This window comes from Chlorocebus sabaeus, chromosome 2 (genome assembly GCF_047675955.1).
Source record: "Chlorocebus sabaeus isolate Y175 chromosome 2, mChlSab1.0.hap1, whole genome shotgun sequence".
Classification (NCBI taxonomy): domain Eukaryota; kingdom Metazoa; phylum Chordata; class Mammalia; order Primates; family Cercopithecidae; genus Chlorocebus; species Chlorocebus sabaeus.
Genome location: NC_132905.1, coordinates 13,496,205 through 13,522,553, shown reverse-complemented (window position 1 = coordinate 13,522,553; position 26,349 = coordinate 13,496,205). Strand labels below are relative to the sequence as shown.

The 26,349-nt window shown below is 54.3% G+C and overlaps 1 protein-coding gene and 1 pseudogene across 6 annotated transcripts in view; one reads left to right on the top strand and one right to left on the bottom strand.

The window, feature by feature from the left end:
- The window catches only part of RIPOR3 (RIPOR family member 3), a 104,411-nt gene that overhangs the window by 15,753 nt on the left and 62,309 nt on the right, over positions 1-26,349 (bottom strand). For 4 of the 6 annotated variants that reach the window (XR_012089107.1, XM_073005869.1, XM_073005870.1 and 1 more), the window contains 11 exons: positions 18,925-19,071; positions 14,805-14,883; positions 10,044-10,067; positions 9,700-9,753; positions 7,736-7,885; positions 7,512-7,575; positions 7,129-7,172; positions 6,830-6,955; positions 6,606-6,751; positions 2,950-3,079; positions 374-946 (listed from right to left, as the gene is read on the bottom strand). Coding sequence is in view for 5 of the 6 variants with exons in the window: in XM_073005869.1 (XP_072861970.1) it covers positions 374-946; positions 2,950-3,079; positions 6,606-6,751; positions 6,830-6,955; positions 7,129-7,172; positions 7,512-7,575; positions 7,736-7,885; positions 9,700-9,753; positions 10,044-10,067; positions 14,805-14,883; positions 18,925-19,071 (1,537 nt within the window). In the remaining variant the exon portion in view is untranslated. Of the gene's footprint in view, positions 1-373; positions 947-2,949; positions 3,080-6,605; positions 6,752-6,829; positions 6,956-7,128; positions 7,173-7,511; positions 7,576-7,735; positions 7,886-9,699; positions 9,754-10,043; positions 10,068-14,804; positions 14,884-18,924; positions 19,072-23,153; positions 23,385-23,418; positions 24,894-26,349 lie in introns of those variants that run through there. The other 2 variants (XM_073005872.1, XM_073005871.1) reach the window with 2 other exon arrangements.
- Positions 19,611-22,001, top strand: LOC119620728 (large ribosomal subunit protein eL36-like; annotated as a pseudogene).

The window sequence follows — 26,349 nt, the reverse complement described above, 5'->3', positions numbered from 1 at the left end:
GTGGATGAGGCAAGCGGAACGGTGTGGGGCCTTCCACGGAGCCAGCTCCGAACCTGACAACACTCCAAGTTTGGGTTTGTAGCCACGAGCCACAGCCCCACCCACCCAGGTCAGAAGGTGCAAGACGGGCCAGGTTCTGGCTGGACGTGCTGAGCTGTTACTCTGAACTCTTAGAATCTTCCTGAGCCCCAAGAGGGCTGTTGTTATCCCCACTTGCCGGATGAGGAAACCAAGGCCCACAGAGACATGGCCTACCCAGGTCGCGCAGGGATGAGGCCAGGATGCCGGCCCAGGCTGTGTGGCCCCAGAGCCCACTCCCAGTCATCATGCCATCAGCAAAGCAGGGCCGCCGCCCAGGGCGGGGTGGGCATACCTTCAGCCGGTCCCGGACAGCTAGGACCTGGTACTCCAGCTCCCGGAGCTGGGGCTGGGTGGAGTCCGTGGGCCTCAGCAACTCCAGGACCTCCTGCAGAGGCCCCTCGAGGGCCACACCAGCCCCCTCCTCTCTGTCCCCGGTTGCCCCTTCCTCGTGGCCTTTCTGGCTACTTGGGGCTGTGCCATTGTGGAACAGGGAGCCCTGTGGCAGGCTGGGGCTCTCCACTCCTAGGTTCCTCCAGCCAGGCTGCTCTGCAAATGGGCCTCCCGAGAGGTGGGCCATCTCTGGCAGGAGACCTGGGGACGGGGGGTCCTCCCGGGCCTCCTCTTCAATGGAGGCGTGGGGGCCGATGGCCAAGGGCAGGAAGCCCACATCTGAGGTGGACGCTGACGTGCTGGTCTCCGTGTCTCGGGGGTCCTCAGAGCTGAAGGAGTCCATCTCAGGCAGCTCCTGACTCTGGCTTCTTAGGCTGGGACCCCGGAGGTCGCTGTCAGACAGGTAGCTGAGGATGGAGGTGGCTCTTGGGCCACCGAGTAGCAAGGCCTGCTGTGTTGGCTGCTGTAGGACAGACTGGAGAGGGGACACAGGAGTGGCCTCACCAGCCACCCCAGGGACCACAGCAAGTCCCCCAGAGGGGCTTCCCCTGACAGACACCTGCTCCGCATGCCCGTGTTCTCAGGATGACTGAGGCCTGCCCAGGCGACCAGCATCCCAGAGGTGCAGACAAGACCCTGTCCCCTCTCTACACTTATCCCCCATCTCGCCTCCAACTCACTCCCGGCAGCCTCCTGACTGTTGCTCATGCCCTGTGGGCTGGGCCCCATGTGCCTGCCTCAGAACCTTTGCACTGACCGTGCTCTGGCCACTCTTCCCCCTGTGCCTTCACGGCTTGTGCCCTCGCCTCCTCAGGACCTTACTTAGGTGTCACCTCTTCTGAGAACCCTGCCCTGGACAGCCTTTTTTAAGCGGCAACTTCCACCTGGCCCCAGTGGGCCCCTTCCCTTCCTGCTGTCTCCCACAGTCCTTACGCCCCGGGCTGACTGTGCACTTGTCGGATTTTGGTATCATCTATTTCCCCTGTAGAATTTCAGCTCCCTGAGGGCACAGTCTTTGCCTGGCCTGGAGCAGAGCCTAGCATATAATTTCATTTTTTTGTTTTGAAATAGTCTCGCTCTGTTGCCCAGACTGGAGTGCAGTGGCACTATCTCAGCTCACTGCAACCTCCGTCTCCCAGGCTCAAGCAATTCTCCTGCCTCAGTCTACCGAGTAGCTGGGATTACAGTGGCACCTCACCACGCCTGGCTAATTTTTGTATTTTTAGTAGAGACGGAGTTTCACCATGTTGGCCTGGCTGGTCTCAAACTCCTGACCTCAGGTGATCCACTTGCCTCAGCCTCTCAAAGTACTGGGATTACAGGCATGAGCCACTGCACCCAGCCTAGTTTTGAGTGAGTGAAGTGAATGAATGAATGAATGAATGAATGAATGAATAAATGAATGAAGGGCCCGATATACACACCACAGAAACAGCAGCAACTGTCATTAAGCATTCTGAGGTTGCCGGCCCTTCTCTAGGGCCTTCGCATTACCCTCACCACACCCCATGGGGGTGGCACTGCCCTGACCTCGGAGAGGTCCTCAGGCCGCACGGGTGAATACAGTGCCACAGTGTGAATCTGGGTACATGGACACGAACGCTTATCTCTCATCAGCTGAACCAATGATAATGGTTGGTGTTCATTAACTCAGTTAACTCTCACAACAATCCCATAAGGGCAGTGCTGTTATTCTCACTTCTCTGATACAGAAATTGAAGTCCAGAGAGGGCTGGGCACGGTGGCTCATGCCTGTAATCCCAGCACTTTGGGAGGCTGAGGTGGGTGGATTACCTGATGTCAGGAGTTCGAGACCAGCCTGGCTAAGATGGTAAAACCCCATCTCTACTAAAAATATACAAAAATTAGCTGGATGTGGTGGTGTGTGCCTATAATCCCAGCTACTCAAGAGGCTGAGGCAGGAAAATCGCTTGAACCCAGGAGGCGGATATTGCAGTGAGCTGAGATTGCGCCACTGCACTCCAGCCTGGGCAACAAGAGTGAAACTTCATCTCAAAAAAAAAAAAAAAAAAAAAAAAAAGAGGTGCATACACTTGCTGGTAGATGGATTGCTATCTCTGGAAGAATATGGAAGAAATTGATTACAGGAGTTGGCATTAAGGAGGGGACCCTGATCCATGGAGATCACGGGAAAGAGATGTTTTACTAGACACTCTGTCAAGTAATATTACTAGAAACGTATATATTAAGGCCAAGGCCATGGCTGGGGTGGTAGAACCATCCAGAGAGCCCATTGCAGATGTTCTGAAGAACCAGCCAAGCCCAGAACCCAGGCTGGGATGGAGGCTAGCAGCAGAGGAAGAAAGCATACAAGAGAACACCCAGGATCACCCCAAACGGAGGCTGAGCCTGAGGCTTGCCATGTCTGGGAGGGCCGGACTGCTTAGCCCAGCCCCCGTGTGCTGCCCCCATCCCAGGGTGACCACAGCAGCCCTGCCCTGGGGAAGGCTCACTCACCAGGTAGTATCTCTCCCGGAAGCTGGGAGTGCTCGGGGGTGTCCAGTTGTACAAGGAGCCCTTCCTGCTGCCCATAGAAAACTTGCCTATGGGGCTGGGTGACACCAGGAAGCTCTCAGTATCAAACGGGCTGGAGGAGAGAACAGAAGGCCAGGATGTCATCAGTGCCCAGAGGCCATCTCAGGCCCAGACGGCCCAGGTTACACAGGTTACACAGGTAGATGGTCTTCATCTTACAATATAATAGCATGGATGGTGTGCGAGGAACTCTGCTCTAAACTGTTTTTTGAGACAGGGTCTTGCTCTGATGCCCAGGCTAGAGTGCAATGGTGCCATCACAGCTCACTGCATCCTTGAACTCCTGGGTTCAAGTGATCCTCCTGCCTCAGCCTCCTGTGTAGCTATGACCACAGGCATGTACCACCATGCCGGACTAATTTTTAAATTGATTTTTATTTTTTGTAAAGACAGGGTCTCACCATGTTGCCCAGGCTGGTCTCGAACTCCTGGGCTCAAGCAATCCGCCTGCCTCAGCCTCCCAAAGTGCTGGGGCTATAGGCCGTGAGCCACTGAGCCCGGCCTCTACTAAACACTTCACACAAATCCTTATTTCCACCCCCAGTGACAGCCCTCTTTGGCCTGGAAAATTATTTACAGGGGAGGAAAGGAAGGCTCTGAGAGATAGGTGACTTGCTTAGGGCAGTGTCACAACCAACCACGCGAGATGGAACTGAATTCACACAGAGATTTCTCTGACTCCAAAGCCTTAAAGATCACTAAAGGCTTTGGCTACTCTTCAGACATCACTGTACTTAACGGATTTAAGAGGAAATGGGCCGGGTGCGGTGGCTCACACCTGTAATCCCAACACTTTGGGAAGCCAAGGCAGCCAGATAACTTGAGCTCAGGAGTTCGAGACCAGCCTAGGTAACCCGGCAAAACCCCCATCTCTACAAAAAATGAATACATGAGCTGGGCTAACGTGGTGACCGATGCACGCTTGTAGTCCCAGCTACTCAGGAGGCAGAGGTGGGAGAAGCACTTGAACCTGGGAGGTGGAGGCTGCAGTGAGCCGAGATCATGCCACTGCTCTCCAGTCTGGGCAACAGAGCGAGATTCTATCTCAGAAAAAAACAGGAAATGGAGGCCTGGGTCTCCGAGGCCAGGGCCTTGCGCATGGTCACAGGTGCAGCCTAGGAACTCCACGTTACATGGCCTTGACCCCTTTAGAAATGTTTCTCAAGGCCGGGCGCACTGGCTCACGCCTGTCATCCAGCACTTTGGGAGGCCAAGGCGGGTGGATCGCCTGAGGTCAGGAGTTCGAGACCAGTCTGGCCAACATGGCGAAACCCCATCTCTCCTAAAAATACAAAAAAATTAGCTGGGCATGGTGGCGGGCAGCTGTGATCCCAGCTACTTGAGAGGCTGAGGCTGGGGAATTGCCTAAATCTGGGAGGCAGATGTTGTAGTGAGCCGAGATCACGCTATTGCACTCCAGCCTGGGCGACAGAGCGAGACTCTGTCTCAAAAAAAAAAAAAAAAAATTCTCAGCCTCTGACCACCCTGAGGGCCCTGAGCCAGATGGTGAGGGACAATGACTAGGAGCAGGAGAGCAGGATCTGGAGGCAGAAACCTCAGGCCAGTGTATGCTAAATCAAGGAAGGACACCAAGGTCTGAAGGGACAGAGAATTGCCAATTAATGCAATCTTCCTAAAGCTAACCCAAAAGGAAAAATCCTATCTCCCCACACTGAAGGATCAAAGGCAACGCTCCCTACAGCCCTCCCACCTCCACACGGCCCAGATGGAAAGGGAGGGTGCCTTGGATGGGCTACTGGCAAAACAAGGACCATCCCTCTATCTGCGTAGGGTGCCATCCACCTCGGCCTCTAACCACAGACCAAATCCTTTATCCAGACAAGGGGCAGCCCACAGGAACCTCAAACGGGGTACTTAAAGCCCAGAAACTTTGTAACCAGGCCCTTGAGCCACATGCTTGGGCCCACTCCCACCCTGCAGAGTGCTTTCTTGCCTTTTTTCTTTTTTTTTTTCTCTGAGACAGTCTTGCTCTATCGCCCAGGCTGGAGTGTAGTGGTGCCATCTTGGCTCACTGCAGCCTCTGCCTCCCAGGTTCAAGCAGTTCTCCTGCCTCAGCCTCTCAAGTAGCTGAAACTACAGGCCCGCACCACCACGCCTGGCTAATTTTTGTGTTTTTAGTAGAGACAGGCTTTCGCCTTGTTGGCCAGGCTGGTCTCGAACTCCTGACCTTGGGTGATCTGCCCATCTAGGCCTCCCAAAGTGCTGGGATTACAGGCGTGAGCCACCGCGCCCAACCTGCTTTCTTGCTTTAATAAAGCCCTGCTGCTTCATTCCTGCATTTCATTCCTCTGCTCCTTTTGTGCATTTTGTTCAAGTCTTTGTTCAAAACGCCAAGGACCTGGACAACTCACTGTCAAGACCCTCCACCAATAACAACTGGACACCCCCAATTAGAGGCCCCTTTGAGAAGCTCAGCTGATGAGCAGGGGACACTCAGTTCAGACCCCTCGTCTGTAAAAGGGGCGCCCTTACAGAAGAACCCCCGTGTGGAACATGTACAGGAAAGGCTGGGAAGCCAGGTGAGCGCATGGGAGCACCGAGGCGAGTGATGCTCAGCCTGGCCTGTGTCCAGCCCTGCACTCAGAGCAGGTAGGTCCCCGTAGACCCTCCTGCCTCAAAGAAACTTGCTCGTAATTATCTGCACAAAGGCCTGGCTCGTGGCACCTGGGCCCGGCCTGACCAGAAGGCCTACAGCTCAGAGGCTCTGCAAGTGCCTGCTTCTCTGCCTGGGGTATCTGCAGACCCGCAGGTGCCCTGGGTCCTAGGCTTGGATGGCACTGAGCTGCCCACCACCCTGTACACTTCAGGGGCCCCTGGGCAAGAGGTATTCTCAGCCCTACCAGAGAGGTGAGGACCCTGAGGGTGCAGGTGGTCGCTCACCAGAATTCACCCAGTTCACGGGGGAAGAAGGCAGACACCCACCCTAGGCAGAGAGGAGAGAGACCAGCCCCGACTGGCCAGAGCAAGCACAGAGCAGAGGAGGCTCCTCAGCCCTCCCTCCTGCTGCCCCTGTGCCAAGGAGGAGGAAGGGAACGCCCTGGAAATGCAAGGCTTCCTTAGAACAAAGAGCTCTGGAGCCCACCACGCTCACAGGCACACTCATGGGCTCCAGGGGATCATCTCACGGACATGGGCTTCATGGGTCTGCAGCCGAGAAGGGGACGCAGGTGACCGCTCAGCCCTGGGCCTGAGGGGCAGCCAGGGTTGGCCAGGAATGAGGGGGTGGGAGCAGCAAGGAGGGCCTCCCTGGAGAGATGAGCCTCCTCCAAGGAGCCAAGCCTGGAGGCCCTGGAAAGTGTCCCCCACAAACTTCCCTGAGGCTTTAATAGTTGGGTTCAGAAGCAAGAATGGAAGCAAAACCGGAAAGGCAGGAAGGGGCTGCAGAGAAGGTCCAGGCCTCGACCTGACTGAGGGGCAGGAGTGAGGGACAGATGAGGACCCGTGAGGGCAGGGACACCCTCGGTGGAGGCTGGTGCAGGAACCCAGGGCTAGAGTGTGGTCAGGCCACCAGGGGCAGCCGGCCAGGCCTCCGCTGTCCCCAGGCGGGCGGGACTCACTTCCACTGCACCTCCAGCTGCAACTTGATGGTACCCAGCTCTGTGATGTCCACCACGATGACCTGCGGCCGTGTCGTGAAGAAGTCGGCGATGTCACACGTCACTGCGCCCACAGCCAGCGAGCCCAGGCCCCGCAGTTCCATCACCTAGGGGTGGGGACTGGAGGGTGGTGTCTGAGCTGAGCACCCAGGCACCCCAGCCCCGCCCCCAGGCCCCATCCCCACCTTGATGTCCAGGTTCTCATGCAGCGTGGGGACGAAGGTCTTCTCCTCTTCATCCCAGGTCTGACTGTCATCTGACTCGATCCGACCCTTGAGCTTCCAGCGCTGGCGGCCCAGACGCATGAGCACCTGTGAACCAGCCCGAGAGGGGCTGCGTCAGCCCAGGTGGGTGTCCCGTTGCTGCCTGCCCAGGGCCCTCCCTGCCAGACAGAGCCCCACCTGCAACCCTGGTTCCCAGCAGCTCCCGTCCCCCAAAGACCTGGCGGGGAGCCCTGAGGATTGACCCCGGAGGGTGGCCGTACCTCATAGTGGTCTCCGGGACAGAGGCGTGCGTAGCCCACCAAGCCTGGAACACAGACATGGCCAGTCTCCCCTCTGCCTTCCACTGTCCCTAACTTGGGACCACACGTCCTCGCTGGGGGTCCCCCGAGTATAGGTTTTCAGTTTCAGTGGGGTGAGGATGGGGGGAGGGGAAAACCATCACGATGGATAATGGGCAGGAGGGTGCTGGGCCCTCACACCAGGCTCAGAGAGGGGTGGGACTTGCCAGAGGTCACATGTCACATGGATGCAAAAGCCAGAGCTGGGTTCAGACCCCTGGGATTCTAGCCAATTCCCGCGCCCCTCAGCAGAAGTCTCAGGGCCTCCAGAAAGGCCTCCGCCCAACCCCTCTCAGCCCTGTTACCTTTCATCCGGATGTGGAACTCGCCCAGGTGAACCTCCAGGGCCCCCTCGATGAGCCACATGTCCTGCAAAGCCCCAGAGTTGGCTCAGGAGGCTGCCTGGGGCTAGGCCACGGGGGCCTCTAACCATCCCTGCAGCCAGACAGAGGCCCAGCTCTCCATGTCCCCACTGCCTGACCCAGCTCCACACTGCCCCTGCTGCCCGGCCCAGCTTGGCCCGGCCCACCTCGGCGCACTCGTGCAGGCTGCGGCCCAGCTCCTGCAGGCTCTCTCGGGCCGCGCGGCTCGGGGGGCACCTGGCGAAGGCCCGCTGCATGCTGGAGGCACCGTCGCGCAGGCGGCACTGGATGCAGTAGTCCTCGTACAGCTCGTCCACCTGTGGTGGGCACACGGGCTGGTGGCGCTGCCCACGCGGAGGGGCGGCCCCACACCTGCCTGTCGACTTCTCCCCTCTGGGAGAGGCCCTCCCTGAGCTAAGTACCCCACTAGCCCAGCCCATGGCGCAGTCACTACCTTTCCAGTCCCATTCAAAGCACTCACCCCTGGCCCCAGTAGGACGTGAACCCCCATAGGCAGGGACCACATCTGCCTCACCCGCCTCACCCGCCTCCCCTGCCTCACCCGCCTCCCCTGCCTCACCCGCCACCCCTGCCTCACCCGCCTCCCCTGCCACCCCCGCCACCCCCGCCACCCCCGTCTCACCCACCACCCCCGCCTCACCCGCCTCCCCCGCCTCCCCTGCCTCACCCGCCTCACCCGCCACCCCTGCTTCACCCGCCACCCCTGCTTCACCCGCCTCACCTGCTTCACCCGCCACCCCTGCTTCACCCGCCTCCCCTGCTTCACCCGCCACCCCTGCTTCACCCGCCTCACCCGCCTCCCCTGCTTCACCCGCCACCCCTGCTTCACCCACCTCACCCGCCTCCCCTGCTTCACCCGCCACCCCTGCTTCACCCGCCACCCCTGCTTCACCCGCTTCACCCGCCTCCCCTGCTTCACCCGCCACCCCTGCTTCACCCGCCTCACCCGCCTCACCTGCTTCACCCGCCACCCCTGCTTCACCCGCCTCACCTGCCTCACCCGCCTCACCTGCTTCACCCGCCTCACCTGCCTCACCTGCTTCACCCGCCTCACCTGCCTCACCTGCCTCACCCGCCACCCCTGCTTCACCCGCCTCACCTGCCTCACCTGCTTCACCCGCCTCCCCTGCCTCACCTGCTTCACCCGCCACCCCTGCTTCACCCGCCTCACCTGCCTCACCTGCTTCACCCGCCACCCCTGCTTCACCCGCCTCACCTGCCTCACCCGCCTCACCTGCTTCACCCGCCTCACCTGCCTCACCTGCTTCACCCGCCTCACCTGCCTCACCTGCCTCACCTGCTTCACCCGCCTCACCTGCTTCACCCGCCTCACCCGCCTCACCCGCCTCACCTGCTTCACCCGCTTCACCTGCTTCACCCGCCTCACCTGCTTCACCCGCCTCACCCGCCACCCCTGCTTCACCCGCCTCACCCGCCTCACCCGCTTCACCCGCCTCACCCGCCTCACCCGCCTCACCCGCTTCACCCGCCTCACCCGCCACCCCGCCTCACCCGCCTCACCTGCTTCACCTGCCACCCCTGCCTCGCCTGCTGCATACCCAGCTATTGGCAGCAACTGGCACACAGTGTGCACAGCAAAAATGAGTGAAAGGGACAAGGGAATCTGTCCCTTCTCCTCTGCCTGGTTTTTCAACAGTGAAACGGGAGGTGAGTTTGTGATAGCCTGCCACCCACTGGGCAGTGCGGGGAGTAAAGCAAGATCATGAAACTGCAGACTCTAAAGCTTAAGGATCTGCTGTGCGACTTTGGGCCAACCCATGTTCCTCTCTGGACCTCTGCTTTTCCATCTGTACAATGGGCTGGGAGGGTTCAACCTTCCCAGCCATCTAAGACTGAGCATGAAGTCTTTCTGCATAAACTGAAGAAAGAGCCCACGCTGTCCTCAGAGAGTCCCACCTCGGGGCTGAGCCCCTGCCGTCCCTCAACTGTCCCAAGGCCCCTGCTTATCCTTAGCCTCCTGCAGCTGCCCCATACCCCAAGGCCCTGACCCCTGTTCTGAGGGCACCTCCCCAGCTCCTGCTAACCTAGCTGAGGCCTAGCAAGCTGGCACTGCCCTGCCCCACCCTGCAACACCCACGAGCCGGCTGACCTTGCTGATGTGAAACTCCATCTTCCGAATGTGCCTTTCCACACAGCGCGTTTGCTTCTCCCGGAAAAAGGGAAGATGTTTGCCAAGTCGCCCGGGCCACCCGCCGGCCCTGCTTGCCCCTGCCACCCTCCTGCAGGTCCTAACTCAGAGAATGGGGTTCAGTGCTGGGCCGGGCCCTCACCATCCCTGAGGAAGGCTCATCGCAGAGCCTCAGCCTTCCCATTCCTAAAATGGGGAGGAAACCCAGGTATTCTGCCCATCGGGCAGCCAGGAGGATGCAATGAGGCGCAGTCATTCTCATCCAGCAGGGCCCCGCCCACCTCACTCACCATATGCAGACTCACCTTGTCCAGGTCGTAATAGAAAGCCTGCGGGGGAGGAAAGGAAGGCGGAAGAAGCTGTCAGAGTCCCACATGTTCCTCCAAGGCCTATGAGGCTTTATGCTGGCAGTGCCTGAGCTCAGAGTCAGAGGACAGAAAGCCATGTCTACAGCCACCCCCACTCCTTCCTCTACCAATGGCAGGCTGCTGTCCACGCCAAGGACAGCACTGATTAAACACATGCACGTTGGATGAGGCAGTTCTAGGTCTGGCTCTTCTATTTCCCAGCTGTGTGTCCCAGGCAAGTCATTCAACCTCTCTGGGCCTCATTTCCTGCTATGTAAAGCAGGGTGGGAGAAGCGCCTGCCTCATAGGGAGAAAAAAGGACACAGCAGGCCCTTGACAAAATGGGAACCACTGGGATTGAAGGGATGGCCTCAGCCATGACCAAAAGAATGTGAGGGGGATGGAAGCGGGAGGGGCACATGGCACAGAAGTTCAAGCCTTAATGGTGAATTCCTAAGTCTATCCATTCCAGAGACCAGGGTGCGACCAAGACAAATAATATATCATCAGGGCAGGCAAACCTTTCCATAGGTTTATAAAGAGCCAGATAGTAAATATGTCAGGCTTGGCAGGCCAGGGCACCCCATGCCAAGATCTATAAATTAGAACCATCCTGGTCAGGCGCAGTGACTCACGCCTGTAATCCCAGCACTTTGGGAGGCTGAGGTGGTCAGATCACTTGAGGTCAGGCGTTCGAGACCAGCCTGGCCAACATGGCGAAACCCTATATCTACTAAAAATATAAAAACTAGCTGGGCATGGTGGTGCATGCCTGTAATCCCAGCTACTTGCCAGACTTGAGGCAGGAGAATCACTTGAACCTCAGAGGTGGAGGTTGCAGTGATCCAAGATCGCGCCACTGTACTCCAGCCTGGGCAACAGAGCGAGACTCAATCTCAAAAAAAAAAAAAAAAAGTAGGACCATCTAAAACATACACATCTTTGCCTACCTTAGAGTTACTTCTAGAACCAAGAAAGAGAATGTGAAGTGGGCCTAAGGCATGTGAAGTGCTGTACCTGCCGGTGGGGTTAAATTCATCAGGGTCAAAGTTCTGTCCTAACTAAGCAACTCTGCCATCATAGCGGGAAAGCAGCCACAGACAATATGTACATGAACAAGTGTGACCAAGAAACTTTTCTTTAAACAAATGTTTAAAAAACTCTTGTTTTTTTAGTGACTCTAATTTTAAAATATAGTGACTCTAATTTTCACTGGAGTGGAGATTACAGTCACTATGTCTGAACCTAGAGGGGTTACCATGAGGTTGGAGATCCACCAGGAAGAAAAAGTAAGCTGTAGGAGAGTATGTAAATTGACATTTCATTTTTGTAAGACAATTATTAACTCACAACTGCTAAACACATTTACATGATTATGTGACCAGAGAGAAAAATATGGAAAGATCAATACAAGATTGTTCTCAAGGGTTAAACAGGGTGGGACACAGAAGATTGAATGGAGGAGGGCATCAATCGAGAGAGAAAGGATTCAACCCCAAAAAGTCCCATGTATGTATTTATGTGAAATTGTACGTATACGATAAAGAAATAAAAATTCCATTTAAGCCAGGTGAAGTGGCTCACACCTGTAATCCTAGCACTTTGGGAGGCCAAGGCAGGAAGATCACTTGAGCCCAGGAATTCAAGACCAGGCTGGGCAACATAGCAATACCCCATCTCTACAAAAAATTTAAAAATTATCTGGGCATGGTGGCACACACCTGTAGTCCCAGCTACTCGAGAGGCTGAGGTAGGAGGATTGCTTGAGCCCAGGAGTTCAAGGTGATGGAGAGCTATGATCGTACCACTGCACTTCAGCCTGGGTGACAGAGTAAGACCTTATCTCTTTAAGAATAAATGAATGAATGAATGAATGAATGAATGAATGAATAAATAAAATCTTTTTAAAATTAAGAAACAATTAAAACTTCATTTAAGAAATAAATAGGACTGGCGTGGTGCCTCATGCCTATAATCCTAGCATTTTGGGAGGCCAAGGTGAGTGGATCACCTGAGGTCAGGAGTTCGAGACCAGTCTGTCCAACATGGTGAAACCCCCTCTCTACTAAATAAAAAATACAAAAATTATCCTGGCATGATTGTGTGTGCCTGTAATCCTAGCTACTCGGGAGGCTGAGGCAGGAGAATCACTTGAGCCTGGGAGACAGAAGTTGCAGTGAACCGAGATCTTGACGCTGCACTCTAGGCTGGGTGACAGAGCGAGACTCCATTCCGGAAAAAAAAAAAAAAAGAAATAAACAAAGAGGAAAGATCCCAAGCCTTTGAAAAGAAGAGTGACTACCCAGCAACGTCTCAAAAGCCAACATCTTTTTTAAATGAGAACCAGCAGTGTCATAGGAGCAGGACCCAACATAGGCATCTTGCTGTGTGGCTCCAGTGCGGTCACTGTGCCCTGGCCTCAGTGTGCCCATCTATGACATGGCAGCAGCTAAAACATACATGTATTTATACTCCTGCCTACTTTAGAGTTACTTCTAGAAAGGAAAGAATGGGAAAGGAAGTCCACGGGGTGAGACTTGCTATACCCGCGTGAGAAGAGGGGCGGGTGCTGGAGCTGGATGAGATCTTGGCAGCACCTCCCACCACCATCTGCTGCTGGTCACCCACCCAACTGCCCACCAAGGGTGAGGCATGCTAAGCTTGGCAGACCTTTCCCTCCCCAAGTCCCTGGCACACGCATGAGGCTGGGCCCTTACCTCTCCCACCCTGCCCACTCCAAGACCCTCTCTGCTGGAGCCAGGATACAGAGAAAGCCGCTTGCTGGCTTGCTTATTTCATTCATTCATTCATTCATTCATTCATTCATTCATTCATTCATTGAAACAGAGTCTGGCTCTATCATCCAGGCTGGTGTGCAGTGGTGTGATCTCACCTCACTGCATCCTCCGCCTCCTGGGTTCAAGCTATTCTCCTGCTTCAGCCTCCCGCGTAGCTGCGACTACAGCTGCCCACCACCATGCCTGGCTAATTTTTGTATTTTTAGTACAGATGGGATTTCATCATGTTGGCCAGGCTGGCTTCAAACTCCTGATCTCAAGTGATCCACCCGCCTTGGCCTCCCAAAGTGCTGAGATTACCGGCGTGAGCCACTGCACTGAGCCGCTGGATGCTATTTTAGTAGAAAAACTCATCTCCCCTCCTCGATTTCCCAGTCCCTCAGTCAATCTAGTGGCCTGCTCTGCACGTTGGTGCTTTGGAGGAGGGATTCTGGGAAACACTGGCTGGGAGGAGAATCCCACAGCAGTAAGGCCTCCTTGCTTTTGTTTCCAAATCTAGTTCATTAAGGACATGTGGGGTTTTCGCAAGGCAGCAGCGGAGACTTCCCAGATAAAAGGAAGATCCTCCCGCTGGAAGGATGAAGTCCCTGAGCAGTGGGATCCTAGCCATGTCACCAGATAAAATACAGGACACCTAATTAAAATTAAAATTTCCAATAAACAAGGAACAATTATTTTCGCATAAGTATGTCCCAGAGATTACATGGGATATACTTATACCTAAACAAACTTGTGATTTGTCTGAAAAACCAAAATGGGAGGCCGGGCACAGTGGCTCATGCCTGTAATCCCAGCACTTTGGGAGGCCGAGGCAGGCAAATCACCTGAGGTCAGGAGTTTGAGACCAGCCTGACCAACATGGTGAAACCTTGTCTCTACTAAAAATGTGAAAAAACAGCTGGGTGTGGTGGTGGGTGCCTGTAATCCCAGCTACTCAGGAGGCTGAGGCAGGAGAATCGCTTGAACCTGGGAGGCAGAGGTTGCAGTGAGCTGATATCGCGCCACTGCACTCCAGCCTGGGCAACAGAGTGAGACTCCGTCTCAAAAAAAAAAAAAAAAAAAATTTTAATGAGGTATGCTATTTGTGAGTGTGAGTGTGTGTGTGTGTTCATGTGTGTGTTGCTAAGTCTGTCTCTGCTAAGGGAAAGGCAAAAACCAAAGCAGGTGAGCCTTGAGCAACACAGGGCCCAGGGCCAGCCTCAAAGACATTGCCTTGGCTGGACACGGGAGGACTGCTGGAGCCCAGGAGTTCAAGACCAGCCTAGGCAACATGATAAGACCCTGTATCTAAAAAAACATGTTAAAAATTGGCCGGGCATGGTGGTGCACGCCTGTAGTCTCAGTTACTTGGGAGGCTGAGGTAAAAGGAACGCTTGAGCTCAGGAGGTGGAGGTTGCAGTGAGCCGGGATTGTGCCACTGGACTCCAGCCTGGGCAACAAAGGGAAATCCTGTCTCAAAAAAAAAAAAAAAAGACGCTCCCCTGATGATGGCAGGAAGCGCTGCCTGTCAGCTGCACACTGAAGGAACACACAGGCTTCATCAAGGACAGCAGCAGGGGCCACTGTGACATACCCGAGATGTGACACCTGACCCACTTTCCTGGCATTACAGAAGCCATCTCAAGTCCAGGTCACCTGATGGCCAAGGTCTATAAAGTAGGACCACCTAAAAGAAATGCAGCTCTATACACTGCCCACCTTAGCGTTACTTCTAGAACCGAGAGAGAGTGTGACGTGGGCCTAAAACGTGTGAACTGCTGTATGTGCCAAAGTGAAGTTAGCACAACATAAAGAGGCTATTCCATAAATCTCTAATTCTGAGACAGAGTCACACCGTGACATAGGCTAGGGGGAACGCAGGTTCATCTTTTACTCCTGGCCGAGGCTATCTGGGTGGGAAGCAGGCAGGGAGGGGCCTCACCAGCCTGGAATTCCTCCTGGTGTCCTTGTGGCGTCCAGACAGGTGGTCCAGCTCAGCCTGCTGCACGCACAGATACTCCCTGCAAGGAGAGCGAGGAAGAGTTTCAAATGGAAGAGGAACAAGAAAGGGAAAGGAAACAGGCCAAATGGACAGTGTCCCCGTGTGGAGAGCAGACACGGGGCTCAGCGGGGCTCAGAGGCAGGTAGGAAGCCCAGCCCCCTCACACTGGGGGCTGTGTGCCCAGCACTGTGCAAAATTGGTTACGGGGAAGTTCCTAGTTAATTCCCCCACCAGGCCCACAAGTAGGTCCTACTGTTATTATGTGCATTTTATTTATTTATTTATTGTTTGTTTGTTTGTTTATTTGAGGCAAAGTCTCCCTCTCTTGCCCAGGCTGGAGTGCAGTGGTGTGATCACAGCTCACTGCAACTTCTACCTCCTGGGTTCAAGTGATTCTTGTATCTCAGTCTCTTGAGCAGCTGAGACTATGGGTGTGTGCCACCACACCTGGCTGATTTTTGTATTTTTAGTAGAGACGGGGTTTCACCATGTTGGCCAGGCTGGTCTCGAACTCCTTGACCTCAGATGATCCATCTGCCTTGGCTTCCAAAAGGGCTGAGATTACTAGCATGAGCTACTGCGCCCAGCCTAGTATATGTATTTTAAAGACAGACAAACCAACCCTCAAAGGCAGCAAGTACCCGAGCCCTGGTCACACAGCAGAGAAGAGGCTGACCCAGGTCTGAAACCACACAGTGGCCTTCAGAGCCCAAAATCTTCACCCCCTCCCAAGCAGGGGCCCAGCTCATGGGGAGGTCATCATGACCCACCTCCCTCAAGGTCAAGGGTCTAGGCCGGGCGCGGTGGCTCACGCCTGTAATCCCAGCACTTTGGGAGGCTGAGGTGGGTGACCACAAAGTCAGGAGATCGAGATCATCCTGGCTAACACGGTGAAACCCCATCTCTACTAAAAATACAAAAAAATTAGCTGGGTGTGGTGGCACACACCTGTAGTCCCAGCTACTCAGGAGGCTGAGGCAGGAAAACTGCTTGAACCCTGGAGGCAAAGGTTGCAGTGAGCCGAGATGGCGCCATTGCACCCCACCCAGGCAACAGAGCGACTCCGTTCCAAAAAAAAAAAAAAAAAAAAGAGGAGGGGTCTAGATCTGGGGGGGCAGAGCACAGCTGAGTCACCCCACGAAGGTCACTCACCCTCTCTGGGCTCTACTGACACCACCTCAAATGTGGAAAAGAGAGCTTCTGCCAGGCTGCTACTCACTGAGGTGCTGAGCTCTCTGAGAAGAAGCAGCTGCCTTGGCCCCAGACAAGTCTCAAACATGTGGTCCTTAAAGGACACAGAATCTGCCCTTCAGAAACATGCTTTACCCTCCATGCACATCCCAGCTCCAACTCTGCACAATCCCAGCTCGCTGCAACCTCCACTCCTACAGGGCTTTGCCATATTGCCATGCTGGTCTCGAACTTCTAGGCTCAAGGAATCCACCTGCCTCAGCCTCCCAAAGTCCTGGGATTACAGGGTGGCCACCACTGTGCCCGACCAAGGATGTATATTTTGAAAACCATTTCATTCTAAGGTGGTTTCACTTTTTTTTTTTTTTTTTTTTTTTTGAGTCTTGCTCTGTTGCCTAGGCTGGAGTACAATGGTGCGATCTTGGCTCACCACAACCCCCACCTCCCAGGTTCAAGTGATTCTCCTGCCTCAGCCTCCTGAGTAGCTGGGATGACTGACATGCCCCATCATGCCCAGCTAATTTTGTATTTTTAGTAGAGACGGGGTTTTACCATGTTGGTCATGCTGGTCTCAAACTCCTGAACTTGTGATCCAGCTGCCTTCGCCTCCCAAAGTGCTAGGATTATAGGTCCACCGCACCTGGCCTGGTTTCAACTTTTAATTGACTCTGGTTCCTCTTTCGGGTGCCCCGTCTATAAATAAGAGATGTAGGGGCTGGGCGTGGTAGCTCAAGCCTGTAATCCCAGCACTTTGGGAAGCTGAGACAGGTGGATCACAAGGTCAGAAGTTCAAGACTATCCTGGCCAATATGGTGAAACACCATTCTACTTAAAATACAAAAAAAATTAGCCAGCTGTGGTGGCAGATGCCTGTAGTCCCAGCTCCTTGGAAGACTGAGGCATGAGAATAGCTTGAACCCAGGAGGCGGAGGTTGCGGTGAGCTGAGATCGTGCCACCGCACTCCAGTCTGGGTGACAGAGTGAGACTCTGTCTCAAAAAAAAAAAAAAAAAGATGTAGGTAGGAGAGAATTTAGGGTCTAAGTACCACTGTATCTGGGGAAAATCACTCTGGGAAACCACTTTTTGGCCCACAAGGCCCCCTGTCATCTGGTCCCCATTGCCCGGTGACCTCATCCTCTTTCCTTTGGCTCTAACCACGCTGGCCTCCTTGCTGCGCCCCAGGGCTTTTGTGTATGTGGCTAGCCTGGCCTGGAATGTTCTTTTCCCATTATCTGCATGGCTCACTCCACCCCTTCAGGCATGTGCTCCAATGTCACCTTCTCAGCAAGGCCTTCCCTTCCAACTGCCCAATTTAAAATGAACCCTCCCTGCCTCCGCCTTCTTACCCTGGCCTGTTTTCCTCTGTGGCCCTTAACACTATCTGATATTCTCTGTCCTTTTCTTTTCTGCATTGTGTATTGTCTGTGTCTCTCCCACCAGGAGTCAGCTCCACGGTGGGTAGGGATTTTGTGTATTTAGTTACTTCTGTCCCCTGGCTTGGTACTCTGTAAGCCTCAATAAATATTTGTGGGCTGAGCATGGTGGCTTATGTCTATAATCCCAGCACTTTTGGAGGCCAAGGCAGGCAGATCACTTGAGTCAGGAGTTCAAGACCAGCCTGGCCAACATGGCGAAACCCTGTCTCTACTAAAAATACAAAATATTGGCTGGGCACGGTGGCTCACGCCTGTAATCCCAGCATTCTGGGAGGCTGAGACGAACAGATCACCTGAGGTCAGGAGTTTGAGACCAGCCTAGCCAACATGGCAAAACCCTATCTCTACTAAAAATACAAAAAATTAGCCAGGCATGGTGGCAGGCGCCTGTAATCCAGCTACTCGGTAGGCTGAGGCAAGAGCTACTCTCGGCCTCTGCTTTCTCATCTGTAAAATAAGGAGCCTAGGCCAGGTGTGGTGGCTCACGCTTGAACCCGGGAGACAGGGGTTGCAGTGAACCGAGATCATACCATTGCACTCCATCCGGGACAACAAGAGTGAAACTCCATCTCAAAAAAAAAGGAAAAAAAAAAAAAAAAAAAAAAAATATATATATATATATATATATATATAAGCCCGGTGTGGTGGTATGCACCTATAGTCCCAGCTAGTCGGGAGGCTGAGGCAGGAGAATTGCTTGATCCCCAGGGGCAGAGGCTGCCGTGAGCCGAGATTGCACCATTGCACTTGAGCCTGGACAACAGAGCAAGACTCCATCTCAAAAAAAAATTTGTGGAGTGACTCATTCTTCCTGTGCCGGTCTCAGCCCAGCTCATCAGTCGGTCTCTGAGCAAGTCTGTCCTTCACTCAGACACCCACCGCCCTGACCTCCTGTGTGTGTGAGCTCACAGTTCAGGCTCCCACTGCGGGGCCTTTGCCCGTGCTGTTGCCTCTGCCTACGACGCTTGTCCCCTAGAGGTGAGCATGGTGGCGCCTTTTCAGACCGTTTGTGTGTCAGACACTGTCAGCACCTCCTCGGTGACTGCCAGGATCATCCTGTCTGCTGAGGCCCTGGACACACCGTCTCTCTGTTACCCTTCTTCATTGCACTCAGCACAGGTGGAAGTTCCATGATGGACTGCATGATTGATTGCATTGCTTCTTGATTGATTGCATCAAATCTGCTCCTCTGCACTGCATGCTCCACAAGACCAGAGTCCTCCTGCCTTAGTCACTGCCAGGTTTCCAGTGCCCAAGAACCGGGCTGAGCACATGGCTGCACCGTGACACACTTGTTGACTAAATGAATGACCAGGAACTTAACCTGTCACCTCTTGTAGACAAGACCCACCCACGCTTCCCCAGGAAGAGACAGAGAGGAGGCGAGGTAGAAGAATGCACTTCTTAGAAGCAGCACACAGCCCAGCCTTACTTGAGGCCTCTTTTCAATGCTTCGAAGATCTTCTTCACCTGCTGGGGCTTGGGGTCTGCACAGACCGACCCCTTTCGCAGCGTGCCGTACAACTTGGAGGATTTTGCAGGCATTCGCGATCTCACGGAGTTCCTGTTGATGGACTTTCTGTGAGAAGGGGTGGAGAGGAAGAGAAGTCAGAGCAGGGTCCTGACAAAGCCCTCTCCAGGGGCAGGCACTTTGGAAATAGTGACCAGAGCCACAGGGAGTCAGGAGACCCAGCTCAGTCCCACCCCCATCACCACCAAGCAGTGTGGTCTCCAGAAAGTTATGGAGCCTCTCTGAGCCTCTGCTTTCTCATCTGTATAATAAGGATCCGGGGCCGGGCACGGTGGCTCACACTTGTAATCCCAGCACTTTGGGAAGCTGAGGCAGGTGGATCACCTGAGATCAGGGGTTCAAGACCAGTCTGGCCAACGTGGCGAAACCCTGTCTCTACTAAAAATATAAAAATTAGCCAGGTGTGGTGGTACGTGCCTATAATCCCACTTACTCCAGAGGCTGAGGCACAAGAATCGCTTGAACCTGGGAGGCGGGAGGTTTCAGTGAGCCGAGATTGCACCACTGCACTCCAACCTGGGTGGCAGAATGAAACTCCGTCTTAAAAAATAAATAAATAAAAATAAGGAGCCTGGGTTTGAGGGTTAAAAGTAATAAAGCCCTTCTGCCATGGCTGCCACTGGAGAGCAGCAGCCTTGGCTCTGCACTACCCTATGGCCATGGGCCTCAACAAGGACCACAAGGTGACCAAGAGCATGAGCAAGCCCAGGCACAGCCGCCACAGCGGGCGTCTGACCAAATACACTGAGTTTGTGTGGGACATGATCTGAGAACTGTGTGGCTTTGCCTCATACAAGCAGGGCGCCATGGAGTTACTGAAGGTGTCCAAGGACAAACGGACCCTCAAGTTCATCAAGGAAAGGGTGGGGATGCACATCTGTACCAAGAGGAAGCGGAAGGAGCTGAACAATGTTCTGGCTGCCATGAGGAAAGCCACTGCCAGGAAAGACTAAGCCCCATCCCCTGCCCTCTCCCAGAAATAAAGAACAGCTTGACAAAAAAAAAAAAAAAAAGTAATAAAAGTCTGAGATCAGAAATGAACTTACAGCAAGAAATATAATCAAGCAGCCCAAATGCCAATGCTCTCTGATCAGCATGCTCTGCCTGTGCAGGCAAAGCCGTATAGGAGGCCAAGTCATAGTCCTGTGCTTTACCCACGGGGAGGCATCTGTTGGCTTTACCTGCCCAGCTTCCATCCCCTCCCTCTAGTAGTAGCACCTCAATTTTCCTCTGGGGAACCTCCCCAGCTTTGCTTTTTATACTTGTGGTTTGGGGGAAAGGTAGCCTGACCAATCAACATGCACACACACATTGCACATGCACACGTGCACACGAGCATTCTTCCGCAAATCCACATCCTAGGCCTGCGCTAGTCAACATATTCTGCTCCCCTAGGCCAAGAAATATGGGGATCAAACCTGGCCAGTAGCCAGCCAGGAGTTCAGAATTCACAGAAGGGAGAAGGGTTTTTTCCCCTGGCATTGCTAACCTGGGGAACATACACCCGGGACTTCCAGCCTCCTCCATTTGCCACCATGTAGGGAAACTGGAGCCAACACAGAGAGGAACAAACAGAGTCAGGCCAAATCTCTATGACAGTAAGTTCCTGGATCCAGCTATGTCTAAAGCTGAACCTGCCCATGGGCTTTGCAGTTACATGAGCCAACTGACTCTTTTTTAGCTTAAGCCAGCTGGAGTTGAGAGTGTGGACTGGATGATCCTAAAAACTGCCTTTCAGTGGTGACGGCTGGGTCCCCCAACCTTTAGCGATGTAGCAGCATCTCAAGACTGATTACAGGAGTACGAGGCCAGGGCACCCTCATCACAGCACAGAGCTGGTTTCCCTGGCATCTGAGCCCCTTCTCAGGATCCCATAACTTATCCATGAGGCTTGAGGACCAGGCTGGCTGATGAAGCCTTTGCTCACCAACAGATGAGTTGAAGTCCGCTCTTAGCCCTCTAAAGCCATCGGCCAGGTGCCCTGGCACCAGGTATCACTTAATGACCACATTCTCACAAAAGAGACATGGCAGAAATGACTCTTAGAACGAACTTGGGCATCAGTTCTTTTTTTTTTTTTTTTTTTAGACGGAGACTCGCTGTCACCCAGCCTAGAGCGCAATAGTGCAATCTTGGCTCACTGCAACCTCCACCTCCCGGGTTCAAGCGATTCTCCTGCCTCAGCCTCCCAAGTAGCTGAGATTACAGGCATGCACCACCACACCTAGATAATTTTTGTATTTTTAGTAGAGACGGGGTTTCACCATGTTGTCCAGGCTGGTCTCGAACTCCTGACCTCAAATGATCCACCTGCCTCGGCCTCCCAAAGTACTGGGATTACAGGTGTGAGCCACCGCGCCTGGCTCGGCATCAGTTCTCACAGGGGACTACTGGCCCTTCTCTTCCAACTCCTCCTCTTCCCAGGGGCAGGAATAAGGGTATGCTGGAAGCAGTTTCAACCCACCCCAAAAGCTGACTGAGCAACAGAAGAGAAGGAACAGACCCTGAACAGCCTTGTGAAGCAGACCGCCTGCCACACACATGCCCTCATTCACCCATTGGCTCCAGACTGCAGAGAGAGAGAGGAATAACCAATCTTAAGTAAGCACCTGCATTTTGGGGGTCCTTTTACCAAAACAACTTCATCTCTACACTAACACACCACCCAAGCCTCTGTCTTTTCATCGGTAAAATGGGACCACATAATATATCAGAGGGTGGTGCTGAGAATTCTATTAGATGCCAGGCCCAAAATATGGCACAAAGGAGACCTTTGACATGCAAGCTATTGTCAGAATCGTCACATCCTATCTGTATCTTTCCCCTGGCTCACAGCTTAGAAAACATTAGGTGCGGGCTGGGTACTGTGGCTCACACCTGTAATCCCAGCACTTCGGGAGGCCAAGGCGGGTGGATCAACCGAGGTCTGGAGTTTGAGACCAGCCTGGCCAACCTGATGAAACCCCGTCTCTGCTAAACAAAAAATTAGCTGGGCATGGTGGTGGACACCTGTAATCCCAGCTACTGGGGAGGCTGAGGCAGGAGAATCGCTTGAACCTGGGAGGCAGAGGTTGCAGTGAGCCAAGATCATGCCACCGCACTCCAACCTGGGCAGCAAGAGCGAAACTCCGCCTAAAAAAAAAAAAAAAAAAAAAGAAAATATTAGGTGCTTCGTAAATATTAAGCTCAACTGAATGGAGGAAAATATAGTATCCCAAGGGGATTGGAGAACAGAGATCCTGGCCCCTGCAGGCAGAGTGGGACAGCGAGTGCACCCCTGGGTGTTCCCAGCTGGGGACAGAGGGAGCAAGGGTGGAGAGGGGCACCTGTTGTGCTCTGGGAGTGGACAGCAAGGAGCAAGGTTTGACCCAAGCAGAAGTGGGAGTCTGCAGAGGGCCTGGACCCAGGGCCTCTCTAGCTTTGGAGACCCAGGATGTGTGAGAGGAGCAGAAGGGCAGCTCCCAGAGAAAGTCCAGCTTCCAACACCTTTACAATGACAAGTAATGTCTGTAGAGCAGAGAAACTAAGCTCAGGCCAGGGCTACTGGGCCGCTGAACAGCTGATACCACAAGCCCAAGGGCCCCGGGAGCTTAGTGAGAACACACGAGCTTAAGTAACTGGGGCAACTGCAGCCGCCAGGAGCTCGCTAAGGGCTTTATAGAAATATCTCAACTTCTACAACCACCCTAGGAGACAGGTATTTTTTTAATATATATATATATATATTTTTTTTTTTTTTTTTTTTTTTTTTGAGACGAAATTTCGCTCTGTCAACAGGCTGGAGTGCAGTGGCATGATCTCTGCTCACTGCAACCTCCGCCTCCCAGGTTCAAGCGATTCTCCTGCCTCAGCCTCCCCAGTAGCTGGGATTAGAGGCATGTGCTACCACGCCCAGTAATTTTTGTTTTTTTTTTAAAGTAGAGACGAAGTTTCACCTTGTTGGCCAGGCTGGTCTTGAACTCCTGACCTCAGGTGATCTGCCCGCCTTGGCCTCCCAAAGTACTGGGATTGCAGGCATTAGCCACCGCACCCGGCCATTTGTATATATTTAATGTTAATTGATGCTTTCCAAAGCCCAGAGGGGCTGTGCTCCCTCTTCCCCTTGCCCTCCCTGGGGCCCCATCACCCACCTTTTGAACCGGGCCCTCCGCAAGGTTGCCATCTCAAGGCTGGCAGAGACGGTCAGGGCTGCAGCCTCGGGGAAAGGCGGGTTTCTGACAGGTTAGAGACCCCGGCAGGCAGGCAGCAGGCAGTGGGGCAGGCAGTTTGGAGGTGGGGCTGCAGGAGCCCGCTCACTCCCACCTCCCACCGCCAGTCCCCAGCAGGTGTGCACCCTTGGCCTAGCCCTGCTTCCATCCACCTGGGGACCTTATACCCTCACTGCTGCAGCCATACCTGAATGCACCTGCTCCTGGGAAAGCTCTGAGCCCTGTGCTCCTTGTCTGAGGTTCAACAGGCACAGTGGCCACTCTGAGGGCCCGCCCACCCGGGGAAGGTGATGCGCGTGCAGCCTCCAGATGGCCAAATCAGGCTACATGCCTGGCCCAGGTGTCACAGAAGCCGGGGCAGGGAGAGCCTCTGGGGCCGGATGTTTCACCAGGTCTGGGAGGACTCAGTAAATATTAAACAGCCCCTGGCATGCCAGATAAGCTTCCAGACGGGCACATGCAACCCGCTGGCCCCAGCCCTCATGTGAGGTTGCTACAGCAGTCCTTCTGCCTGTTGTGGTTGGCAGAGGCCTTGGTACTCGGCTGTTGCAAGTGCAGGCTCTGGAGGCAGACAGGGCTGGGCTCAAGTCCTGCACCTGCCCTCAGCCTCCAGGCGGGGCAATTATAGGACTGACCACACAGGCTTCAGGTGAAGACTCCACGCAACAAGGACATGAGCCAACCATTTACCCAGGTGCCTGGTGGTGTTGGCTACTCGGTGATGATGACAGGCATGCACTCGGCACTTGCCAAGTTCAAGCTCTGCTCTCAGCGCTTTTGTTTTTTTTTTTAACTGAGATGAGGTCTTGCTCTGTCTTCCAGGCTGGAATGCAGTGGCGTAATCTCGGCTCACTGCAGCCTCCGCCTCCTGGGCTCAAGTGAGCCTCTCACCTCAGCCTCCCGAGTAGCTGTGACCACAGGCATGCACCATTGCACTCAGCTAATTTTTTGTATTTTTGGTGGAGATGGGGTTTCACCATGTTGCCCAGGCTGGTCTTGAATTCCTGAGCTCAAGTGATCCGCCCGCCTTGGCCTCCCAAAATGCTGGGATTGCAGGTGTAAGCCACCGTGCCCGCCTGGCCTGCTCTTGGTGCTTTACCTGTATGGACCCATTCCTCCGGACAGCTTTTGAGGTCAGGCCCCCTGGTACAGTCCAGGAGACAGAACTTGTATCACTTGCCTCTGGCTCCAGAGTCTGTGTGCTTGACAGCATCACAGGCAGGGCTGGATATGAGCCGCCTCTTTCTCCAGCCTCCTCTCCTTGAAAATTCATGGCTGTTATTTCGTTTTCACACCCACACTCCTTAGCCATCCCAACAGAGGAATTCCCAAGCTGAGGAGGATGTCCCAGTGGCTCCTGGCTCAGGGAGTACCTGCCTGACCGCCTGGGGGAGGGAGACCTGGCTGAGGAGGGGCAGGAAAGGGGGAAGGGCAGCCATGCCTGTCAACTGGGACAGAATGGGACAGTATCAGGGCCTGGCCCTCTCCTCCTTCATCCTCTCTGTTTATCCTCTTATCTCTCTATCCTCCCACCCCCCAGGTCCAGCTCTTGGGAAATGGCCTTATTATGTCAATCATTCACATCTTAGTATAAAATTTCCCCACCAGGTTACTTCCCCAAGTGAGCCATCTGACTGTGGAATAAAAAGCCCTGTCTATAGTGAAACGGGTTTCGAGGTGCCAGGGTGGGGGTCCAGGTGGGGGTGGGCACAGAGGGGGCATCAGCCCATCCTCTCCACACAGAGCCCCGCCCTCCTGCCAGGTTGTCTGCCTGGACAGTGTGGCTGCACTTCCGCCTGCTCCGGTTACCGGGGAACAAGGCCAGAAGGTGGGGCCTGAAACCCAATCATGCTCCAGCCCTGGCTCCAAGACCCCAGGGAGCTCGACGGAGGCAGGAAGTTAAAAATAGATGCACCGCTTCCCCGTTGGCGTGGGCAGCTTCTTCCTTGCCCTCACACAAGGGGGCCACAGAGGCCGAGGCCGGTGGGGGCTGCCCAGGGACCTCTGAACCAGCCCAGGCCCAGCATCCTCTGGAATCCCTGACAATCAGGTGGGGGACAGGAGGGGTCCGGGATACTTAGAGCCATCAGGGCTGTCTTTCCTATACTAGGACTTAGACACCATGGGACCCTTGCTGACAGCCAGCGAGCCCTGGTATCAAGGCGATGGATCACCTTTGTCCTCCTTCCTCCCAAAGAGCTGATCCCAGGCATCCAGGACGGGGCCAATAAGAGGCAGGGGCCCACCGTGGGGGCACTCTCTGGGCAGAGCTCCCCTCTAGGGCCTGAGGGGACATGTCCCATGGATGCAGGACATTCAGAGGCCCCCACAGGCCTGGCAGGAGGAGAGCTGCAGGCAGGGCCAGTTGTGAAATTTGTGGAGTCTAGTGCGAAATAAAAATGCAAGGCTCTTTATTCAAAATTTATTAAGAATTTTGGGCTGGGTGCGATGGCTCATGCCTGTAATCCCAGCACTTTGGGAGGCCAAGGAGGGTGGATCACCTGAAGTCAGGAGTTCAAGACCAGCCTGGCCAACATGGTGAAACCCCGTCTCTACTAAAAATACAAAATTAGCCGGGTGTGGTGGCATATGCCTGTGATCCCAGCTACTCGGGAGGCTGAGGCAGGAGAATCACTTGAACCCGGGAAGTGGAGGTTGCAGAGGGCTGAGATTGCGCCATTGCACTCCAGCCAGGGCAATAAAAGCAAAACTCTGTTTCAAAAAAAAAAAATTGGCCAGGCGCGGTGGCTCAAGCTTGTAATCCCAGCACTTTGGGAGGCCGAGACGGGTGGATCACGAGGTCGGGAGATCAAGACCATCCTGGCTAACACGGTGAAACCCTGTCTCTACTAAAAAATACAAAAAACTAGCCGGGTGAGGTGGCGGGCGCCTGTAGTCCCAGCTACTCGGGAGGCTGAGGCAGGAGAATGGCGTGAACCCGGGAGGCGGAGCTTGCAGTGAGCTGAGATCCGGCCACTGCACTCCAGCCTGGGTGACAGAGAGACTCCGTCTCAAAAAAAAAAAAAAAAAAAATTAGCCGGTGTGGTGGCCCATGCCTGTAGTTCCAGCTACTCAGGAGGCTGAGGCAGGAGAATCGCTTGAACCTGGGAGGTGGAGG